Here is an 18,177-nt window from a genome sequence, read left to right as displayed (position 1 = left end):
TTTACCTAAAATATGTCAAGATTCCCACCTCACCTGAAGTAAATCTCTACCTCTCATATCACACCAAGTTAGGAGGTCTCCAAAATAGAACAGAATTAAGCACAATTAATGTTCTGTTCAAAAGGTACAATTTTTCTTGTGAAGAATACTGTGAACTAAAATAAAAAAAACAGTGATATATGACTAAATAAAGGATTTGGATAAAACTTATGTTTTTTGGTTTATAGCTACTATGTATGCATGGTTTTGTTCTTTTAAATTTCTTTTTGTATTTTCCTTGTAAAACTTTGTGAGTATTCCTGCTGTTGTTTTGCAGAAGCACTGTTTCTAATAGAAAAACCTGAGTTGAGAGAGTAAGCCATCACCTATAAGACAGAATATAACATCGAATTCCTCCACCAATAATGACCCCAATCAAATTGAAGGGGTCACTATAAAATTACATACATTGAAGTTAAAAGTAGTACTGCTACTTCAAGTTTGGTGAAACTGACCTGTTAGGTGTTTAAAATGAAACCATGGAGACCAAAGTTAAGGAAGTAAAATGGTCAATATTTTGAACTTTTCTCTCTAAGGTCAACCAGGATCCAAGGAAGAGTGGAATCCCTCTAGGGCCCTACAGCTCTGGTGAGTCCCCTGACTACCCCATCTCAGAGATCAAAAGGACCCCAGAACACAGTAATGTAATCAGAGCACATTCTGCAGAGTGGAGAGTAACTGAACAGGGAAACATTTCTAGTACATCCAATAGAAGCCACATTTACTCAGTAAGATCTGACAAGTGGCACAACTGATAGAGAAAAAACTGAAGGAGTCAAGTTACTTTTCACAAGTTCCTAAGAGTGATCTCTGAAAAATCTCAGCTGACTCTTCCAGTAGAAAGGAAAAAGTTCAAGTTTGACCAAATTAGTCTTAGACATCTGACAGGAGACTCTAACCTAGACATGACCAAACATGGACATTTAAGGATAAGACAGTCATTCTTTTATTGTTATTGAGATGTATATTTGTGTCAGTCCTTCCAAAGTAAGGGAAACTGGTATGTTGTGAAGGAAAGATTTTTATACTGGAGTGCCTGATAAATATTAGAAAACTTCTGTTAGAGTCACAAGTCTGATCTCAGTCCATTTGAGAACTTCAAGATTTTTTGACCTCCATCATAAACAAACTTGGCCTCTGTATTTTTTTATTTTTATTTTTTTGCTGGTATGGTTATTATAAATTTCTGCTCAGAACCCTCATCTGGAGTTCCCAATTCATCTCTTCCAGCCTGGCATCTTGTATTTAGTTCAGATATGCAAAGAAGACAATCTTCAACTGAGGCAGAAAACACCATCCCAAGTGCTGCTAATCACCAGGATGGCTATACAAATTGCTAAAAAGGAAAAAAAATGGTTCAATAACCTTGGGCTATTTTCAATTCAAAATATTTATGTATCTAGGAAGCTCCAGCATTAGAAAAGATTAGAAGAAGAAAACTGCAAATAAGTCCAAACATATCAAAGGTAAAATGGAGTACTTGTATAAAATAGATTGGTAGTCCATTTTCAGAATACAGTATTTAGCTTTAATTGGGATATAAGATCCAATCCTAGGCATTTAGAACTTGCCCACCTGTATCCAGTCATGGGCATTCAAAAGAGAGCTCTTCCATTTTCCCTCCCCAATTTCAAAATTAGTCAATCACATAAATTGGAAGCCCAAGCTCCTCCTATCACAGCAATGGAAGTGCTGTGCTGGGATAAGAACAGGTGGACTCTCTGTCCCACACTGAACAAATATGACATGCAAATTTGAAAGGATTTGTTCAGTAGCAAACCATTCTGCCAAATCCAAATTTGTCCTGCCCAGCAACTTCTGGCCATGTGGTTGATGCCAGTATTCCTAAAACTATGTGGAAGATACAATGACTTTTTTCTTTAGTTGTCCCATCTCAAAGCAGAAAACAATATTTGAATATTTTCTAGTGTACAGTATTTTTAACTTACAATGAGGGATGCAAAAAGTGCTTCCCATGCCTAACATTGTTTCTTGGATGGCAGTGGACATTTCAACTGTCAAGAGAAACAGTCGCATCTTGGGTCTTGTGGACCAGTGACCTTGGGAGTCCGCCACAGTATCCCCAGAAATGAACTGAAATCTTCACATGCTACTCCAGAAGGAAGGTGATGGCTTGGGCTGTCCTCCAGGGGTTAAACAATTCTGTCACTGAAAAGTTTTCACATTGACCTTGTGGGGTTCAATCCAGCAGCCTAACTACTGTAGATAGGCCATAAGTCAAAACAGTCACTTGCCATCCAGCTGTATTTCTTAGCTGGAAGGATGTAGGACTGTGGCTGGCATGTCAGTCCCTGGTGGTCTGTAGCATTTGTTGTGACTCCTGTATGCCAGTTCAAAATGATCATTTTTCTAGCAGCAGTACAGCTTATTGGCTATGATCTGGAAGCCCAGGACCTGCAGACTGACTTTCAGTATTCAAATCCTGAATTTCTCCATATGTTTCCTATGGAATTCACTTACTTAATTTATCTGAGTCTTACTTTCCTCCACTCTTAAGTGGGGATAGTAATACTACTATTGCAACAGCATTACTATTGGTAATAAAGAGTTAATATATACAGATAATCTGCATACACGGATAGTAGCTGTAACTCTTATATTTTCATTGTGGCATGATTTTTAATTTTGCATGCTGCCCTTGTGCAGGGGCCATGCCAATCTCCTCTCCACTGTGCCAATATCAGGACACATGCTGCCAAAGAGAACACTGCTGTCAATTCTCATCCACATCATAACCTCAAAACAGATACTGTCTGCATTATACAACTGAGGATGAAAGAGTTAGCCCACGAATTCAAGGCCACTCCACCAATAGGAGAACTGGGACATTGGTTAGATCATCTGTTTCCAAAATATATGAGTTCTATACTCTGATGACTCTGATGACTGATTTGCTGTTGCTGTCTTTCTTACCCTCACTATGGGGTTATCATTCACAATAAAACAAAATCATATAGTCAAAATTTAAAATGAAAAATGCAATTTAAAATAAAAACATGGAGAATAAAATGTTCAATTATGATTAGAAAAACTCTTGGAGTTAACATGAAGGAAATTTCATTATCCTGTTTTCTGCTGTAATAAAATAAATGAATCATAACACTAATTATTTCAGGCATGTAAACAGTTGTACTTAAACAAGATCTTTCCCTTACTATGAAAACTGAATAATTATTTCAAAATGCTTTCTTCTAGCCGAGGGTGAAAACATTTTGTAAACTTTTGGACAGTGAAAAATACCTGCTTTAGTCATGACTAGTAAAAAACAACTCATTTGTGCTTCAGCATCTTGTTTTTGGGGAGTGGGAAATAGAGATTGAGCCCAGAGGCATTTAAACACTGAACCACATCCCAGTCATGTGTATACTTTATTTAGAGACAGGGTCTTGCTAAGTTGCTTACTTTCTCAGTTGCTGAGGCTGCCCTTGAATTTGTGATCCTCCCACCTCAAATTCATGAGTCACTGAAATGACAAGTTGTGTACAACTGTATCTGGTTTGATTTAGCAATTTCACAAAGAACAAATATTCAAGCTAAACCTCCATCAACCTCTTTTATGTTTTTTTTAACATGAATAAATTTTTGGAAATTCAGAAATAAACAATGTTTGTTGACAAAATAAGGATATACCCAACACTGCATAAACATTTCTGCATCTTTCCCAATGTGGATTGGACGAATGTGATTATCCGCTTTTCAGTGCTAATTAACATCAAAGCACTGATGGTGGCATAGCCATTGCCCATCAGCATCTGGACTCCAAGGCGGGCTGGATCTTTTTTCAGCATCTTTTCAGAAGAAGAAGAGATACAGCAGTCCACGAGGTACATGACCATGAAGAAACCCATGAGCAGGAGGATGGTCCTGGTGGCCCTCAGCTCTGGGGATGCCCTTGGAGATAGGCTGGTGCTGTGAAGGTGCTGGCACTGCCTCTTATGCCTGCACAAGATGGTCACCATGTACACACTCGAAAGGGCCATGAGCCCTATAAGGAAAATATCCCGAATTATTCCCATGAGGGAAAATAAGGTCTTGAAGTAGGAACCTGTTGGGGAAATAGAGCAGAATTCAGATGCAAAAGGAAAACCTGATGTCGCATTGGTGGGGCCTCCCATGGAGAATAAAATACGAACATTAATGAACATGTCGAACACCCAGAGAATGAGAAAGCAATACAGACTCTGCTGCGGAGATGTCAGTTTGAACTTTGTCAGAAAGGAGCTTCTGGGGCTGAGGGTGATGGCCTGAAGGACACTCAGCATGCAGGTGGTGCTAAGAGATAGGCCTCTCATCAACCTGTACAAGTAGACAACTGCTTTACATGTGATGTTATTCCAAATGTCATGAACCCCAAAAATGTCTATATCCTGGAATGTCCTGATTAATAGCATCAGCAGATGAATGAGGGCCAGGTGAGTGATGGTCAGATCAGTGGGCTTGGGCCTGTGCTGGAGAAGGTATTTTAGGATGTGAAAGAGAAGCAGGAAGACGTTGGCTGTGATCCCAATGAAAATTTGGGAAAAAAAGACATTTCTGATAGCAATAAAATTGTAAAGTGTGCTGCTTTTTGTCATTTTTTTTTTCTGGCAGAAATAAGTATATAGTCAATATCTGAGGAAAAAAGGAAGATAAGCACTCTTCATCTCAATTATTACCATCTTCAACATTCCCAACCAACAAGACAGCCCACATCAAAATATATGGGTACCTTTTAACGCACCCTTTCCAAACTTTCTCAGTACTCAAGTATAGCATCTTCTGTTTACCTCTATTGCTTCACATAAGTCAGGCACTATTAATTTTTCTTAGTGTGTGCAGCAACCTGATATAAAGCTCAGTGTATCACATTTGAAGTAAATTCAAGTGAGACAGATTGCAGGAATGTCCAAATAGAACTCTCAAGGGTGCCAATGAGGTGGCCATGTGCTGCTCTATACTTTCCATCCTTTATTCTGCATTTTTCATCACCACTTTACAGACAAATATAAAAATGTGGACTCTAAAATCAGAGTTTTTGAAATTATCAATATATATTTTGATAGTGTTTATCAGTATCAAAAACCCAGGTTTTTTAACCACTTATACTATTTTACATACATCTGATTATGCCAGAAAAAAATATATCTAATAGGGAAGGACCATCTCTTATTAGCAGGATATTATTACAAAATATCTTTTCTGTGCACTCTTTGGCATATGGAGAAAGGGTGGAAAGTATTATTTTTTTTAACCAGAGATTTTACCCAAACACACTTACCCACTGAACAACATTATAGCACTTCTTATTTTATTGTGAGACAGGGTCACACTAAGTTGCTTAGGGCCTCAGTAAGTTGATGAGGGTGACCTTGAACCTACAATCATCCTGCATCAGCTTCCCAAGCTGCTGAGATGACAGGCATGCACCATGATGCCAGCATAATTTACAGGGTCATGAATTTTAGAGCTTTCATTTGGAGAAAGGAATCCAACTTCATCCTGAGAATTGAGTTTACATACGAGAACAAGCTTCAGATTTTCTTTTAGTGAGCAAATGGTAATGTGATGATGATGTTCTCATGAAATATCTCTCTACAGAATAAAGGTACATTCTTTATTTCAATTTTAATTATTCTGTATATTTATGAAGAATGTAACATTCACAATGAGATTACTAACACATTCCCAAATTTTATCCTGTAAAACAAGAGGTAAGACTGTTATTTTCACCGCTACTCTAAAATTATTGTTACAATATGAATTACTAAGGGTTATCAACAATGACAAGAAGTCAAGGCAAATTAAGTGTTTCAATTCCAGTTAAATACTTGCTTTGAAATCTTTAAAAAAGTGACTTTGTCTAAAATTGAAAATAATTAGTGACATTAGAAAATTTTAATCTCTTACAACTGATAAAGTTAGTAAGAAAAAATGTTTTCTTTATTCATATATTCAGTAGAAGATTTGCTTCCTTGTTATATCCAAGAGAAACAAAAGAAAAATACTAATATAATAGTCTGGAAGTCTCTACATTTTAAGTCACAGGTGGATATGAGTAGGCATGACACTACACGGTTTCTGTGTCTTCCATGTAGCTATGAATAAAATCATGTGTGCATACTTAAAGCAATAATAATATATACCCTGATATTTTGATCCCAAAATTCTTTAAAACAATATGAACTCAACATGAAACATTTGATGATTCCCCTTAAAAGTTACAGAAAATGAAATAATTATGATTCCCTTCTATCATGTTATGAAATACAGGTTTGTGTTTAATTGAGTTTGGTGCAGTTAAGAACATAAAATGTAGAGCACTGAAAAATTAGAGAAAGGCTCTGATTTAGCTATTGAATGAGGGCACAGGGCTCTGGTTTTAGGCACTGACAATGGGATTGAGTCTTGCCTGCATCACCATGGGAGGGAGGGACTGAGCAAGTTGGTGGTATGGAACTTCAAACACAGGAAAGGAATTGAGTTTTCCATGGCACATTACCTGAAAACAGGTGGGAATATTACAAATTTTTCTACAGGACAAATTTCCTAGTTGGAAAACTTTATCTATTTGCTCACATTAGTGATCAAAGAAAGTTGCAGAGTCAGATGTTCACAGGAGTCCCCCACATGCATAAACTCCCCTGGAGCACCAGGAGGCAGCAAGTAAGGAAGCATCACACTGTTCCAACATGGGGCACATCACACATGTGTGTTAGTGAGACCTACAGTGCACTCCTATACATTTTACATGTAGTTGTATTAAAAAGAATGTAATGTTTCTATTTCTGAACTAATTTATTAGTTTTATTAAAAAAATTCCTGAAACATGATTATTTCATAAAAGCAAGATAATAGTATTTCTCTTACCCTGTGCTCTCCCTGTGCCTCAGCCCACTCACATTTGCCAGTACTACTCACTCTAGGAGGTCAGGGTGCAGCATGTGTGAGGCCTGTCCATCATCAGGAAGATCCAGGATTCCCTCCTCAATCTGAGATCTAGGGAGAGAATGCTGAAGTAGCACCTGGATCCCCTAAAGTGCCAAGTCTCAAACCATGATTTTAACACTGGAGAAAATAATCTGTTCTTACAATGGAAGTTACAAATATGGTGACATTAGTCACCAAAAAATAATGTGGAAAGAAATTTCAGAAACAGTTCACATTCAGAGAGGTCACAATGAGGATACAAGGAAAGACTAAGTGGGCAGATTTGTGAATGAACAAGTAGAGAAAAATGTAAAAAGACATCTGCTTCTTTAAAATTTCACACACATAGTCCCTTAGAGCTGACAATGTGAGGTTCCCATGAGGGAAAGATAGCTCTGTGTAGACTCCCTCTCCTGCCCTGACTGAAGTAGTCTTCACATAAATATTGTGCATTCTGCCACTGTCCAAATCATGGACAACCCGAAGATATGTGCTATCATCAAATGGGCCAGAAGCTAGTAAGCAATGACAAAATCAGTGCACACCAGCCAGTGTGTGGACAGCAGTAGATCTGGAGGATGGCTCTCAGCAGAAGTGATCACCAACTTGGGCTACTGTGTCCTGTGTGTCAACACTCACAGGCTGGAAGAGATAAAGGGAGAAGGATATAACTGTTTTCTCAGGTGCAGTATGGACACAGCAAAGCATGTCATGTAAATACTAAGCTACATGTTTTCATTCAGTGATGTGCTTTAGCTACATGAAAGGACATTTTGGATTACTGTTATACAGGTCCAGTTCACCATCCATTCTCTACTAATGTCCCCATTCTGCTTCACATATTGGAGATAGGACACCTATGGCTTTTAGAAACAAGGTGTGATCACAACCCTTGCTACTTGATTGTATCTCTTAAGCAGTTGTGGAACCTGGCCACTGATCCAACTTGAAACCCCCTGGCCACCAACACACCATTGGTTTACATTTGTGAGATCAAAACTGAGACAAAACATATCTGCATAAGAAAATGCTACTTGATAGTTTATAGAAATGTGAGGTTAAATGTTGTAAGTAAATAATTTGAACAAAAAATACTATTCCTTCCAAATAACACAAAAGTATTTTGATGTATAATTATTTCTCATTATCTCAGGCATGGAAGGAAATATGTAAATAATATTTAGAATTGACATGGAAATTAGAAGGAAAATGAAGTATATATAATAAAATTCAGGGGATAAAACTTATTTCTTCCTTGCTTAATATGAATAGGAATTAGTAATGCTGAAATATCAAATAACCAGTCAACATAACACTATGTACTTTGAGAACTGATATAGCAAAACAATTAAATTCACTGCAGTCTTAGAAATAGATGGGAAACAAAAATTATTTACTTTAAACAATAATTTCTTATGAGAAAAATCCAGAAATGTTCATGAGTCACCAAATTAAAGGGCTACATCTACTAAAATAAAAAATTACATTTACATTCTAGGGAAAACAAGCTTCTGAACTTTTGAGTTTGGGTAAAGCCAGATACATAATTTAGGGCTACCAAAGATTGTAGCATATAATTTGACTGTTTTGATTATTCATCTAAATCACAGAAACCTACTCACACACTGATGCTGCATCTGAGGAATAGAAAGGCACTTACCTAGACAGGTTGCATGGAGAATCAGGGGACCTGAGCTGATCCTGCAGTTTTAATGGAAGGAAGTCTTTAACTCATTTCTCTGTAGGGCTTTAATTTTAGCATCTGTAAGAGGGTGACAAGATTCCACTGAAGAAATCATCTGTGGCTTTCCCAGTGGAATATGTCACCTGTCTGTTACTTTTATTTTATTCTCCAATGGATATTAGCAACTTGGGGAGAGTCAAACTCAAAACTTTTCTCTCAACTCACTGGGTACACCTGTGTGAGGGATCTGAAGGCTCCCAATCATGAAGATTACACCCATTATCACATTTTCTTAACCTAAGTTCAAGTTAGTTTAAATTCACTCCATATATTGTAATGCTTCTTCTCTGGGGTTTGTGGTAACCTTGCGTGGGTTCCCAGTGGCTCTGAGGGTCCTCTCCCTAAAATGCAAGACTATCTTCCCTTGTCCACTCTCACACTGACCATGTTTTTGGGGGTATTACTTCTTGTAGGATTTCCAAACTCACCTTCAGGTTTGCATTTCTGTTCAGGTTAAATAAAATATTAAATTATCGATTCTGGCCATAATTACAAGAAATAAATAATATTTTAAGACAATGCTTTTTATTCTCCAAGAAGTTCTAGTGTCACTAAATGCACTATAAATGTATAGCCCCTGCTATTTGATAACCACTGACTCCTGAGATGTAAAGACACACTTCTTCTAAGAATCAGGAAACTTCTTATTTTTTGAGTGAGGAATGATGATCCATAGGACAAAAAGAGACAGAAATTTATATTCATGGTCCGGTGTGATGTGAACAGAGGTCTCTTGGAAGTGGAGGAGCCTTAGTCTTCAAATCTGCACAGTCCATGAAGGTAGTGATATGAGACAATTTAAACAGCACTTGACATTTTATATATTATTAAATTAATTAGGAAGAAACCAGAAGCATGACTAAAGTATTTATCTATTCAAAAAGCTTTTCAAGAGAAAAGTTACACACTCAGGCAATTCATTTTTAAAGCCTTAGTTAGGCTAAATATGGAACATTGAGTTTATTGCCATACAAATGCAGATATCCATAGTTTGGGGGTCACCAGGCAATGAGATCCTCACTCAGGTCTTTCCTCAAGTTTCCTAACCAGGAATGTGGCATAGATTTTGGGGTTGCTAATCAGACAGATTGAGCTTCAAAAAGGAGGACACGTTGTGTGGTAGCTCACAAAAAATGACCAGCAAAAATTTGTCTTTTCACAGCATCAAAGAGGCAAATCTGTCAGACAAGGTAGCTGGGGAAGTTTGGTTTTTCCTCAAGCAGCTACCTGTCATATCACCAAAATTATGTCAGCAAAATGTAAGTTTATGAGCTTCAAGGTATTTTTTTGCAGAAGAAATATTGAAATTATGAGGCAGTAGGGGCTGTGAATGGAGCTCTGTGGCACAGCACTTGGCTAGAATACATGAGGACCTAGGGATGTTCCAAGTGCTGCATTAAAAAGAAGAAATCAACACAAGACAGAGTTGGTTTTGGAAAAGAAAAATTAAGTTTGACTGAGGGGCAAGATTTCAGAGTGGAGTGAGGCAGCATTTCTCCTAGCTCTGCCACTCAGAACTCAAGAGGTGGAAATATTAGAAATACAATTTTTCCCTGAGACTTAGAGTGAAAGCTCCTGAATCTGGAAGGGCAGTTTGCCCTAGCTGAATCAAAGCCTCTTCAACTCATTAAATGGATCTAAGATGAAGCCTACCTGAGTTTATCAGTCACCTGTTATGAACCAATCTAGGAGCCATCTTGGACCTCGATGTGGTGGAGCTAGTGGGAACAGGAAACTCAGTTCCGTGAGTTCAGAGCAAGGTCCATGTAAACCTACCTGAGCCTAGCAAAGACTTAGCTGTGCCTAACAAACCTGTGGAAAATCAGAAACTGAGAGTATTTGACCTAAGATGATTCTTAGTAGTCATGACACTACATGATTTCTGTTTCTTCCATGTAGCTATGAATAGATTGGGCCCATTCCTGTGTGCATATTGAAACAAGTTATAAGATATACCCTGATATTTTGATTCCAAAGTTCCTTTAAAACAATATGAACTGGATATGTAGCATTTGAAGAATCCCTTTAAAATCTACAAAAAATGAAATAATTATGATTATCTTCTATCAGGTTATGAAATAGAGGTTTGTGTTTAACTCATTTTCATGTAGTTGAAGAAAATTAAATGTACTGAAAAAATTAGAGAAATGCCCTATCTTATTTATTTTTGACTGAGGGCACAGGGACCTGGTTTTAGGCATTGCCAAGGGGATTGCATTCTGTCTGCATTGTCATAGGAGGGATGGAGAGAGTGAGGCAGTGCCTTGGATTTGCAAACACAGGAAGGGAATTGTGTTTCCCATGAAGCATTACCTGAAAACCAATGGAACATTACATTTTTTTTTCTGTAGGAGAAATTTCCTACTTACAGTTGGAAAACCTTATCTCTTTGTGCACATTGCTGATTAAAGAAAGTGGCAGAGTTGAATGCTCTTGGGAGTCCCCCACAGGCACTAACTCCCCTGGAGCACCAGGAGGCAGCTGGCAAGGAAGCATCTTACTGTCTCCAAATGGTGCAGATTACACATGTGTATTAGTGAGAGCTACAGTTCACTTCTATGCATTATACATTTAGTTGTATTTTAAAAGTGTAATGTTTCTACTTCTGAACTAATTTATCAAATTTATTAGAGAACTTCCTGAAATACATGAATATTTAATAAAAGCAAGTTATATGGAATCTCCTTAGCCTGTCCTTTCCAGCTGAGCCTCACCCCACTCCTCCCTCCAATATTACTCACTCTAGGTGATCAGGGTGCAGCATGGAAGTACCTTCCATCATCAGCATGATCCAGGATTTCCTCCTCAATGTGAGCTCTTAAGGAGAAGAAGCTGAAGTAGCACATGACTCCCGTAATGTGTGAAATTCCAAACCATGATTTAAACACTGAAGAAAACCTGTTCTCACACTGGATATTCTAAGTATGGTGACATAAGTCACAGGAAAACAATGTGAAATAGAAGTTCAGAAACAGGTCACAGTCAGAGAAGTCACAATGGGGAGGAAAAAGGAAAGTCTAATTGGGCAGATTTGTGACTAAACATAAGTGGAGAAACAATATGAAAAGATATCTGCTTCTTTAAAAATCTCCCCATGGTCCCATAGAACTGGAAGTGTGAGATCCCTTCAAGTGAATGGTAACTCAGTGCAGAGTCCCTCCTGCCCTGACCAAGGAAGCCTTCACCTAAACTTTGTGCATTCTGCCACTGCCCAAATCAGGGACAATCCTGAGATATATGCAATAATCAAATGAGCCAGAAACTAGCCAACATTGCCAAAATCAGTGCACCCCAGCCAGTGTGAGGATGGTAGTAGATAAGGAGCATGGCTCTCAGCAGAAGCAAACAGCTGCTTGGCTACTATGTCCTGTGTGTGGACAGTTACAGGATAAAGGAGATACAGGGAGGAGGACATATCTGTTTTCTCATGTGCAATGTGGACACACCAAAGCATGTCATGTAAATACTGTAGTTTATGTCCTCATTTAATGTTGTGCATTAGATATTGAAAGGGCATATTTGGTTTGCCATTAACATACAGTTCAAGTTCACCATACATTCTCTGCCAATGTCCCCTTTCTCCTGGACATAGTCAAGAGGACACCTATGGATCTTAGGAACCAGGGGTAATTGAAACTCTTGCCATTTGGTTGTATCACTTAAGTAATTTCAGTCCCTGGTCATTGCTCCAGCTTGAAACCTTCTGGCAGCAAGAGCACCACTGGTTTACAATTCTGAGATCAAATCTGAGACAAGATATACCTGCATAAGAAAAAGCTACTTGATATTTAGAGAGGTGAAACTAGAAGTAAATGATTTAAACCAAAATATTACTTCCTATTGATAAATTTAAAAGTTTTCAGAGTATAATTAGTTCTCATTTTTTTAGGCACAGAATTAAATGATGAAATAACATCTAGAACTGACTGATGGAGACAATAGAAGGAAAAACAAGTATGTATAATAAAATTCAGGGAGTAAAACTTATCCCTTTCATGGTGAATAAGAATATGAATTATCAATGCTAAAGCAGAAAATAACCAGACAATATAATGCTATGTACTTTGAAAACTGATACAGCAAAAAGTGTAACTCACTCCAGTTTTAGAAATAGATGGGAACCAAAAAAGTGATTAGTTTAAATAATAATTTCTTAAGAGAAAAATCTAGAAATGTTCAAGAGTCACCAAATTAAGGGCTACAACTATTAAAAAGTAAATTTCCCTTTGCATTCTAGGGAAAATAAACCTCTGCAGTGTTGAGTATGGATAGAGTAGAATGCATAATTTATGGTCAACAAATAAGATGACATATAATGTGGCCATTTTGATTATTCTTCTACATGACAGAAGTCTACTCACACACTGATGCTGCATCTGAGCAATAGAAAGGCACTTACCCAGGCAGGTTGCCTGGAGAGTCAGGGGACCTGGCTGATCCTGCAGTTTTAAGAAACAGAAGTCTTTAACTCACTTCTCTGTAGGACTTTAATTTTATCATTTGTAAGAGGGTGACAAGATCCCACTGGAGAAAACAGAACTGTGACTTTCCCAGTAGAATATGTCACCTGTCTGTTACTTTTATTTTATTCTCTGATGGACACTAGCAACTTAAGGAGAGTCAAACTCAAAACTTTTCTCTAAACTCACCAGACACACCTGTGTGAGGAATCAGAAGATTTCCAATCACATAGACTACATCCAATCTCTCTTTTTTAAAATTAAGTTCAAGTTAGTTCAAATCCATTCCATATATTTTAATAGTTCTATTCTGCAGTTAGAGTTACCTCACATGGGTTCCCAGTGGCTCTGAGGGTCCTCTCCCTAAAATGCAAGACTATCTTCCCTGTCCACTCTCACTCTGACCATGTGGTTTGGGGTATTATTCTTCTAGGATTTCCAAACTCACCTTCAGGTTTGCATTTCTGTTCAGGTTAAATAAAATATTAAATTATTGATTCTGGCCATAATTATAAGAAGTAAAATATATTTTAAGACAATTTCTTTTTATTCTCCAGGAAGTTCTAGTGTCACTAAATGCACTATAAATGTTCAGCCCCTGCTATGTGTTGACCACTGACTCCTGAGATGGAACAACACACCTCTTCTAAGAATCAGGAAACTTTTCACAATGTGAGTGAGGAATAAGAATCCACAGGACAAAAAGAGAGTGAAATTCATATTCATGGTCAAGTGTAATGTAACCAGAGGGCTTTTGGAAGCAAAGAAGCATCAGGCTTCAGTCTGAACAGTACATGAAAGCAGTGATATTAGATGGTTTGAACAACCTTAAACTTTTTTTTATATTTTATTAAATTGATTAGGAAAGAGCCAGAATCATGTCTAAGTATCTGTTTATTTAAAGAATCTTTTCAAGAGAAAAGTTACACACTCAGGCAATTCATTTTTAAAGACTCAGGTTGGCTAAATATAGAACTTTGAGTTTATTGTCTTAATAAAGAATGCCATACAAGTGCAGGTATCCAGAGTGTGGGGTCACCAGGTCATGACACATGTGCTCTGTTCCCCAGGTCTGGCCTCATGTTCCTCAACCAAGAATGTGGCATAATTTTTTGTGGTTACTAATCAGACAAATTGAACATCAAACATGAGGACACATTGAGTGGTAGCTCACAAACTATGACCAGCAAAATTAGTCTTTTCACAGCATCAAAGAGGCAAATCTGTCAGACAAGGTAGCCAGGTAAGTTTGGTTTCCCCTCAAGGAGTTACCTTTCCTGTCACCAAAATTACTGTGACTACTGATTAGCTACTGCTGTCTTTCCTACCCTGCTGTTGGTTTATCATTCACATTAACATAAAATAAAACTGACAAAAATTAAAATGCAAAAATGCAATGGAAAAGAAATACAAGAAGAATACAAGGTACAATTATGATTTAAAAAGTTTCTGGATTTAACATTCAGGAAATTTTATTATCCTGTTTTCTGGTTTAATAAAATAAATGAATCATGCACATGAAAAGATTTGTACTTAAAGAAGAGTTTTCTCTTTCTATGAGTAAAGAGAATTATTCTTTCAAAATACATTTTTCCATCCAAGTTTCAAAACGCTTTGTAAACTTTCGGAAGTGAAAGATATCTGCTTTAGTTATGACCAGTAACAAAACAGCCCATTTGGGAGAATGAATAATTTTGAGGGGTGGAAAATAGGGATTGAGCCCAGAGGCACTTCAACACTGAACCACATACCAGCCATTTGTATATTTTATTTTGAGACAGGGTGTTGCTAAGTTGTTCACAGTCTCAGTTGCCGAGGCTGGTCTTAAATTTGTGATCCTCCCACCTCAACCTCAAGAGTCGCTGGGATGACAAGTATGTACATCTGTACCTGGTGTATTTTAGTATCTTCACAAAGAACAAATGTTCAAGTTCAACCTCTATAACCTTCACATGTTTTTTCAACATCAACACATTTTTGGAAATTCAGAAATAAACAATGTGGGATGCAAAAAGGAGGGTTTACCCCGCACAGCAAAAACATTTCCTCTCCTTTCCCAATGTGGATTGGAAGAACTTGATTATCCATTTTTCAGTGCTGATTAGCATCAAAGCACTGATGGTGGCATAGTCATTGCCCATCAGCATCTGTACCCCAACATGAACTGGATCATTCTTCCACATCATTCCAGAGGAGGATGAGAAAATGCAGTCCACAAAGTACATGACCACAAAAAAGCCCATGAGCAGCAGGATGGTCCTGGAGGCCCTCAGCTCTGGGGATGCCCTTGGAGACAGGCTGGTGCTGTGAAGGTGCTGGCACTGCCTCTTATGCCTGCACAAGAGGGTCACCATGTACACACTGAAGAGGGCCATGAACCCTATGAGGAAAATATCCCAGAGTATTCCTATCAGGGAAAATAAGGTCTTGAAGTAGTGATCTGTGGGGGAAATAGAGCAGGATTCAGAGGCAAAGTAAAATCCTGAGGTTGCATTGGTGGGACCTTTCATGGAGACTAAAATACTAAAATACTTTGCCAGAAAGGAGCTTCTGGGGCTGAGGGTGATGGCCTGAAGAACACTCAGCATGCAGGTGGTGCTAACAGACAGGTTCCTCATCAGCCTGTACATGTAGACAACTGCTTTACATGCGATGTCATCCCAAATGTCATGAATCCCAAAAATGTCTATATCCTGGAATGTCCTGATTAATAGCATCAGCAGATGAATGAGGGCCAGGTGAGCAATGGTCAGATCAGTGGGCTTGGGCCTGTGCTGGAGAAGGTATTTTAGGATGTGAAAGAGAAGGAGGAGGACATTGGCTGTGATCCCAATGACAATTTGAGAAAAAAGGGCATTTCTTACAACAATAAAAGTATAAAGCATGCTCCTCTTTGTCATTTTTTTTTTCTGGTGGAAAGAAGTCCAAAATTAATGTCTGAGGAGAAAAGGAAGGTAAACTCTCTTCATCACAATTATTACCATCTTCAACATTCTCAACCAACAAGACAGCCCACATCAAAATATATGGGTACCTTTTTAATGTACCCTTTCCAAACTTTCTCAATACTCAAGTATAGCATCTTCTGTTTACCTCTATTCTTTCACATAAGTAGAACCACTATTAATTTTTCTTACTATATTCAGCAACCTGATATGAAGCCCAGTATGTTGCATTTGAAGTGAATTCAAGTGAGACAGATTGCAGGAATGTCTAAATAGAACTCTCAAAGAACGGGTGTCCATGAAGTGGTCTTGTGCTTTTCTATAATTTCTGTGTCCTTTAATCTGCATTTTTCATCACCAGTTTACAAATATCAAAATGTTGACTCTGAAATCAGAGTTTTTAAAATCAATAATTAATATATATGTTGATACTGGATATTGAACCCAGGTTTCTTAACCACTTATACTATTTTAAATTCACTTGATTATGCCAGACAAACTATATCTAAGAGGGATGGACCATCACTTGTTAGCAGGATATTGTTAGAAAATTTCTCTACTGTTGACTTTTGGCATATGGACAAAGGGTGGACTGTAATCACATTTTATGTTTTTCTCTAAACAAAGCTTTTACCCAAACACAATAACCCACTGAGTCACATTACCTGTACTGTTCTTATTGTGAGGCAGGGTCACACTAAGTTTCTTAGGGCCTCAGTAAGTGATGAAGATGGCCTTGAACCCACAATCATCCTGCATCAGCTTCCCAAGCCACTGAGATGACAGGTATGCACCATGATGCCAGCACAATTCATGGGGTCACACATTTTAGCATTTTCATTAGGAGAAAGGAATCCAACTTGACCCTGAGAAGGGAGTTTACATAAGGGAGAAAGCTTTCATATTTTCTTTTAGTGAGCAAATGGTAATGAGGTGATGACATTCTCATGGAATATCTCCCTACAGAATAAAGGTACAATCTTCATTTCAATTTTAATTAGGCTGTATATCAATGAAGCATGTAGGTTCAAGAAAAACAGAAGAAAAATACTAATATAATGGTCTAGAAGTGTCTGCATTTTAAGTCACACATGGTAATGAGTAGGCATGACACTACATGGTTTCTGGGTCTTCCACGTAGCTATGAATAAATTTGGACTATTCCTGTGTGCATACTTTAAACAAAATATACCCTGACATTTTGATCCCAAAATCCTTTAAAACAATATGAACTTTATATGTAACATTTGAAGGTTCCCCTTAGAAGTTACAGAAAATGAAATAATTATTATCCCTTCTACCATGTTATGAAATACAGGTTTGTGCAAATTAAGTTTCAATCAGTTAAGACCATAAACTGTACAGTACTGAAAAACATAGAAAAGCTCTATCTGATTTAGCTATTGACTGAGGGCACAGGGCTCTGGTTTTAGGCATTGCCAGGGGGACTGCAGTCTTGCCTGCATCACCATGGGAGGGAGGGACTGAGTAAGTTGGTGGCATGGAATTTCAAACACAGAAACGCAATTGTGTTTTCCATGGAGCATTACATGAAAACAAGTGGGAAGATTACAAATTTTTCTATAGGACAAATTTCCTAGTTGCAGGTGGAAAACTTTATCTCCTTGCTCATGTTACTGATCAAAGAAAGTGGCAGAGTCGGATGCTCTCAGGAGTCCCCCACATGCATTAACTCCCCTGGAGCACCAGGAGGCAGCAAGAAAAGAAGCATCTCACTATTACAGCATGGTGCACATCACGCATGTGTGTTAGTGAGACTTACAGTGCACTATACATTTTACATGTAGTTGTATTAAAAAGAATGTAATGTTTCTACTTCTGAACTAATTTATCAGCTTTATTAGAAAAATTCCTGAAACATGATTATTTTATAAAAGCAAGATAATAAGACATCTCTTAGCCTGCGCTCTCCCTGTGCCTCACCCTACTCACATTTGCCAGTACTACTCACTCTAGGAGATAAGGGTGCAGTATGTGTGAGGCCTTTCCATCATCAGGATGACCCAGGATTCCCTCCTCAATCTGAGATCTAGGGAGAGAA

The 18,177-nt window shown here is 37.9% G+C and overlaps 2 protein-coding genes across 2 annotated transcripts; both read right to left on the bottom strand.

The window, feature by feature from the left end:
• Positions 1-3,650: 3,650 nt before the first annotated feature.
• Positions 3,651-4,634, bottom strand: LOC124971172 (vomeronasal type-1 receptor 90-like). Its single transcript, XM_047534958.1, has one exon. The coding sequence runs from the start codon at positions 4,632-4,634 to the stop codon at positions 3,651-3,653; it is 984 nt and encodes a 327-aa protein (XP_047390914.1).
• Positions 4,635-15,191: 10,557 nt separating this feature from the next.
• On the bottom strand, positions 15,192-16,055 carry LOC124971171 (vomeronasal type-1 receptor 90-like). Its single transcript, XM_047534957.1, has one exon. The coding sequence runs from the start codon at positions 16,053-16,055 to the stop codon at positions 15,192-15,194; it is 864 nt and encodes a 287-aa protein (XP_047390913.1).
• Between the last annotated feature and the right edge of the window lie 2,122 nt (positions 16,056-18,177).

The sequence above is a fragment of the Sciurus carolinensis genome, chromosome 19 (genome assembly GCF_902686445.1).
Source record: "Sciurus carolinensis chromosome 19, mSciCar1.2, whole genome shotgun sequence".
In the NCBI taxonomy this organism is placed as follows: domain Eukaryota; kingdom Metazoa; phylum Chordata; class Mammalia; order Rodentia; family Sciuridae; genus Sciurus; species Sciurus carolinensis.
Note: the sequence above shows the minus strand (reverse complement) of the source record. Positions and strands in the feature narration are given on the sequence as shown.

Excerpts from the sequence above, each read along its gene's own strand:
- LOC124971171 (XM_047534957.1), bottom strand. The coding sequence starts at position 16,055 with ATGCTTTATACTTTTATTGTTGTAAGAAATGCCCTTTTTTCTCAAATT.
- LOC124971172 (XM_047534958.1), bottom strand. The coding sequence starts at position 4,634 with ATGACAAAAAGCAGCACACTTTACAATTTTATTGCTATCAGAAATGTC.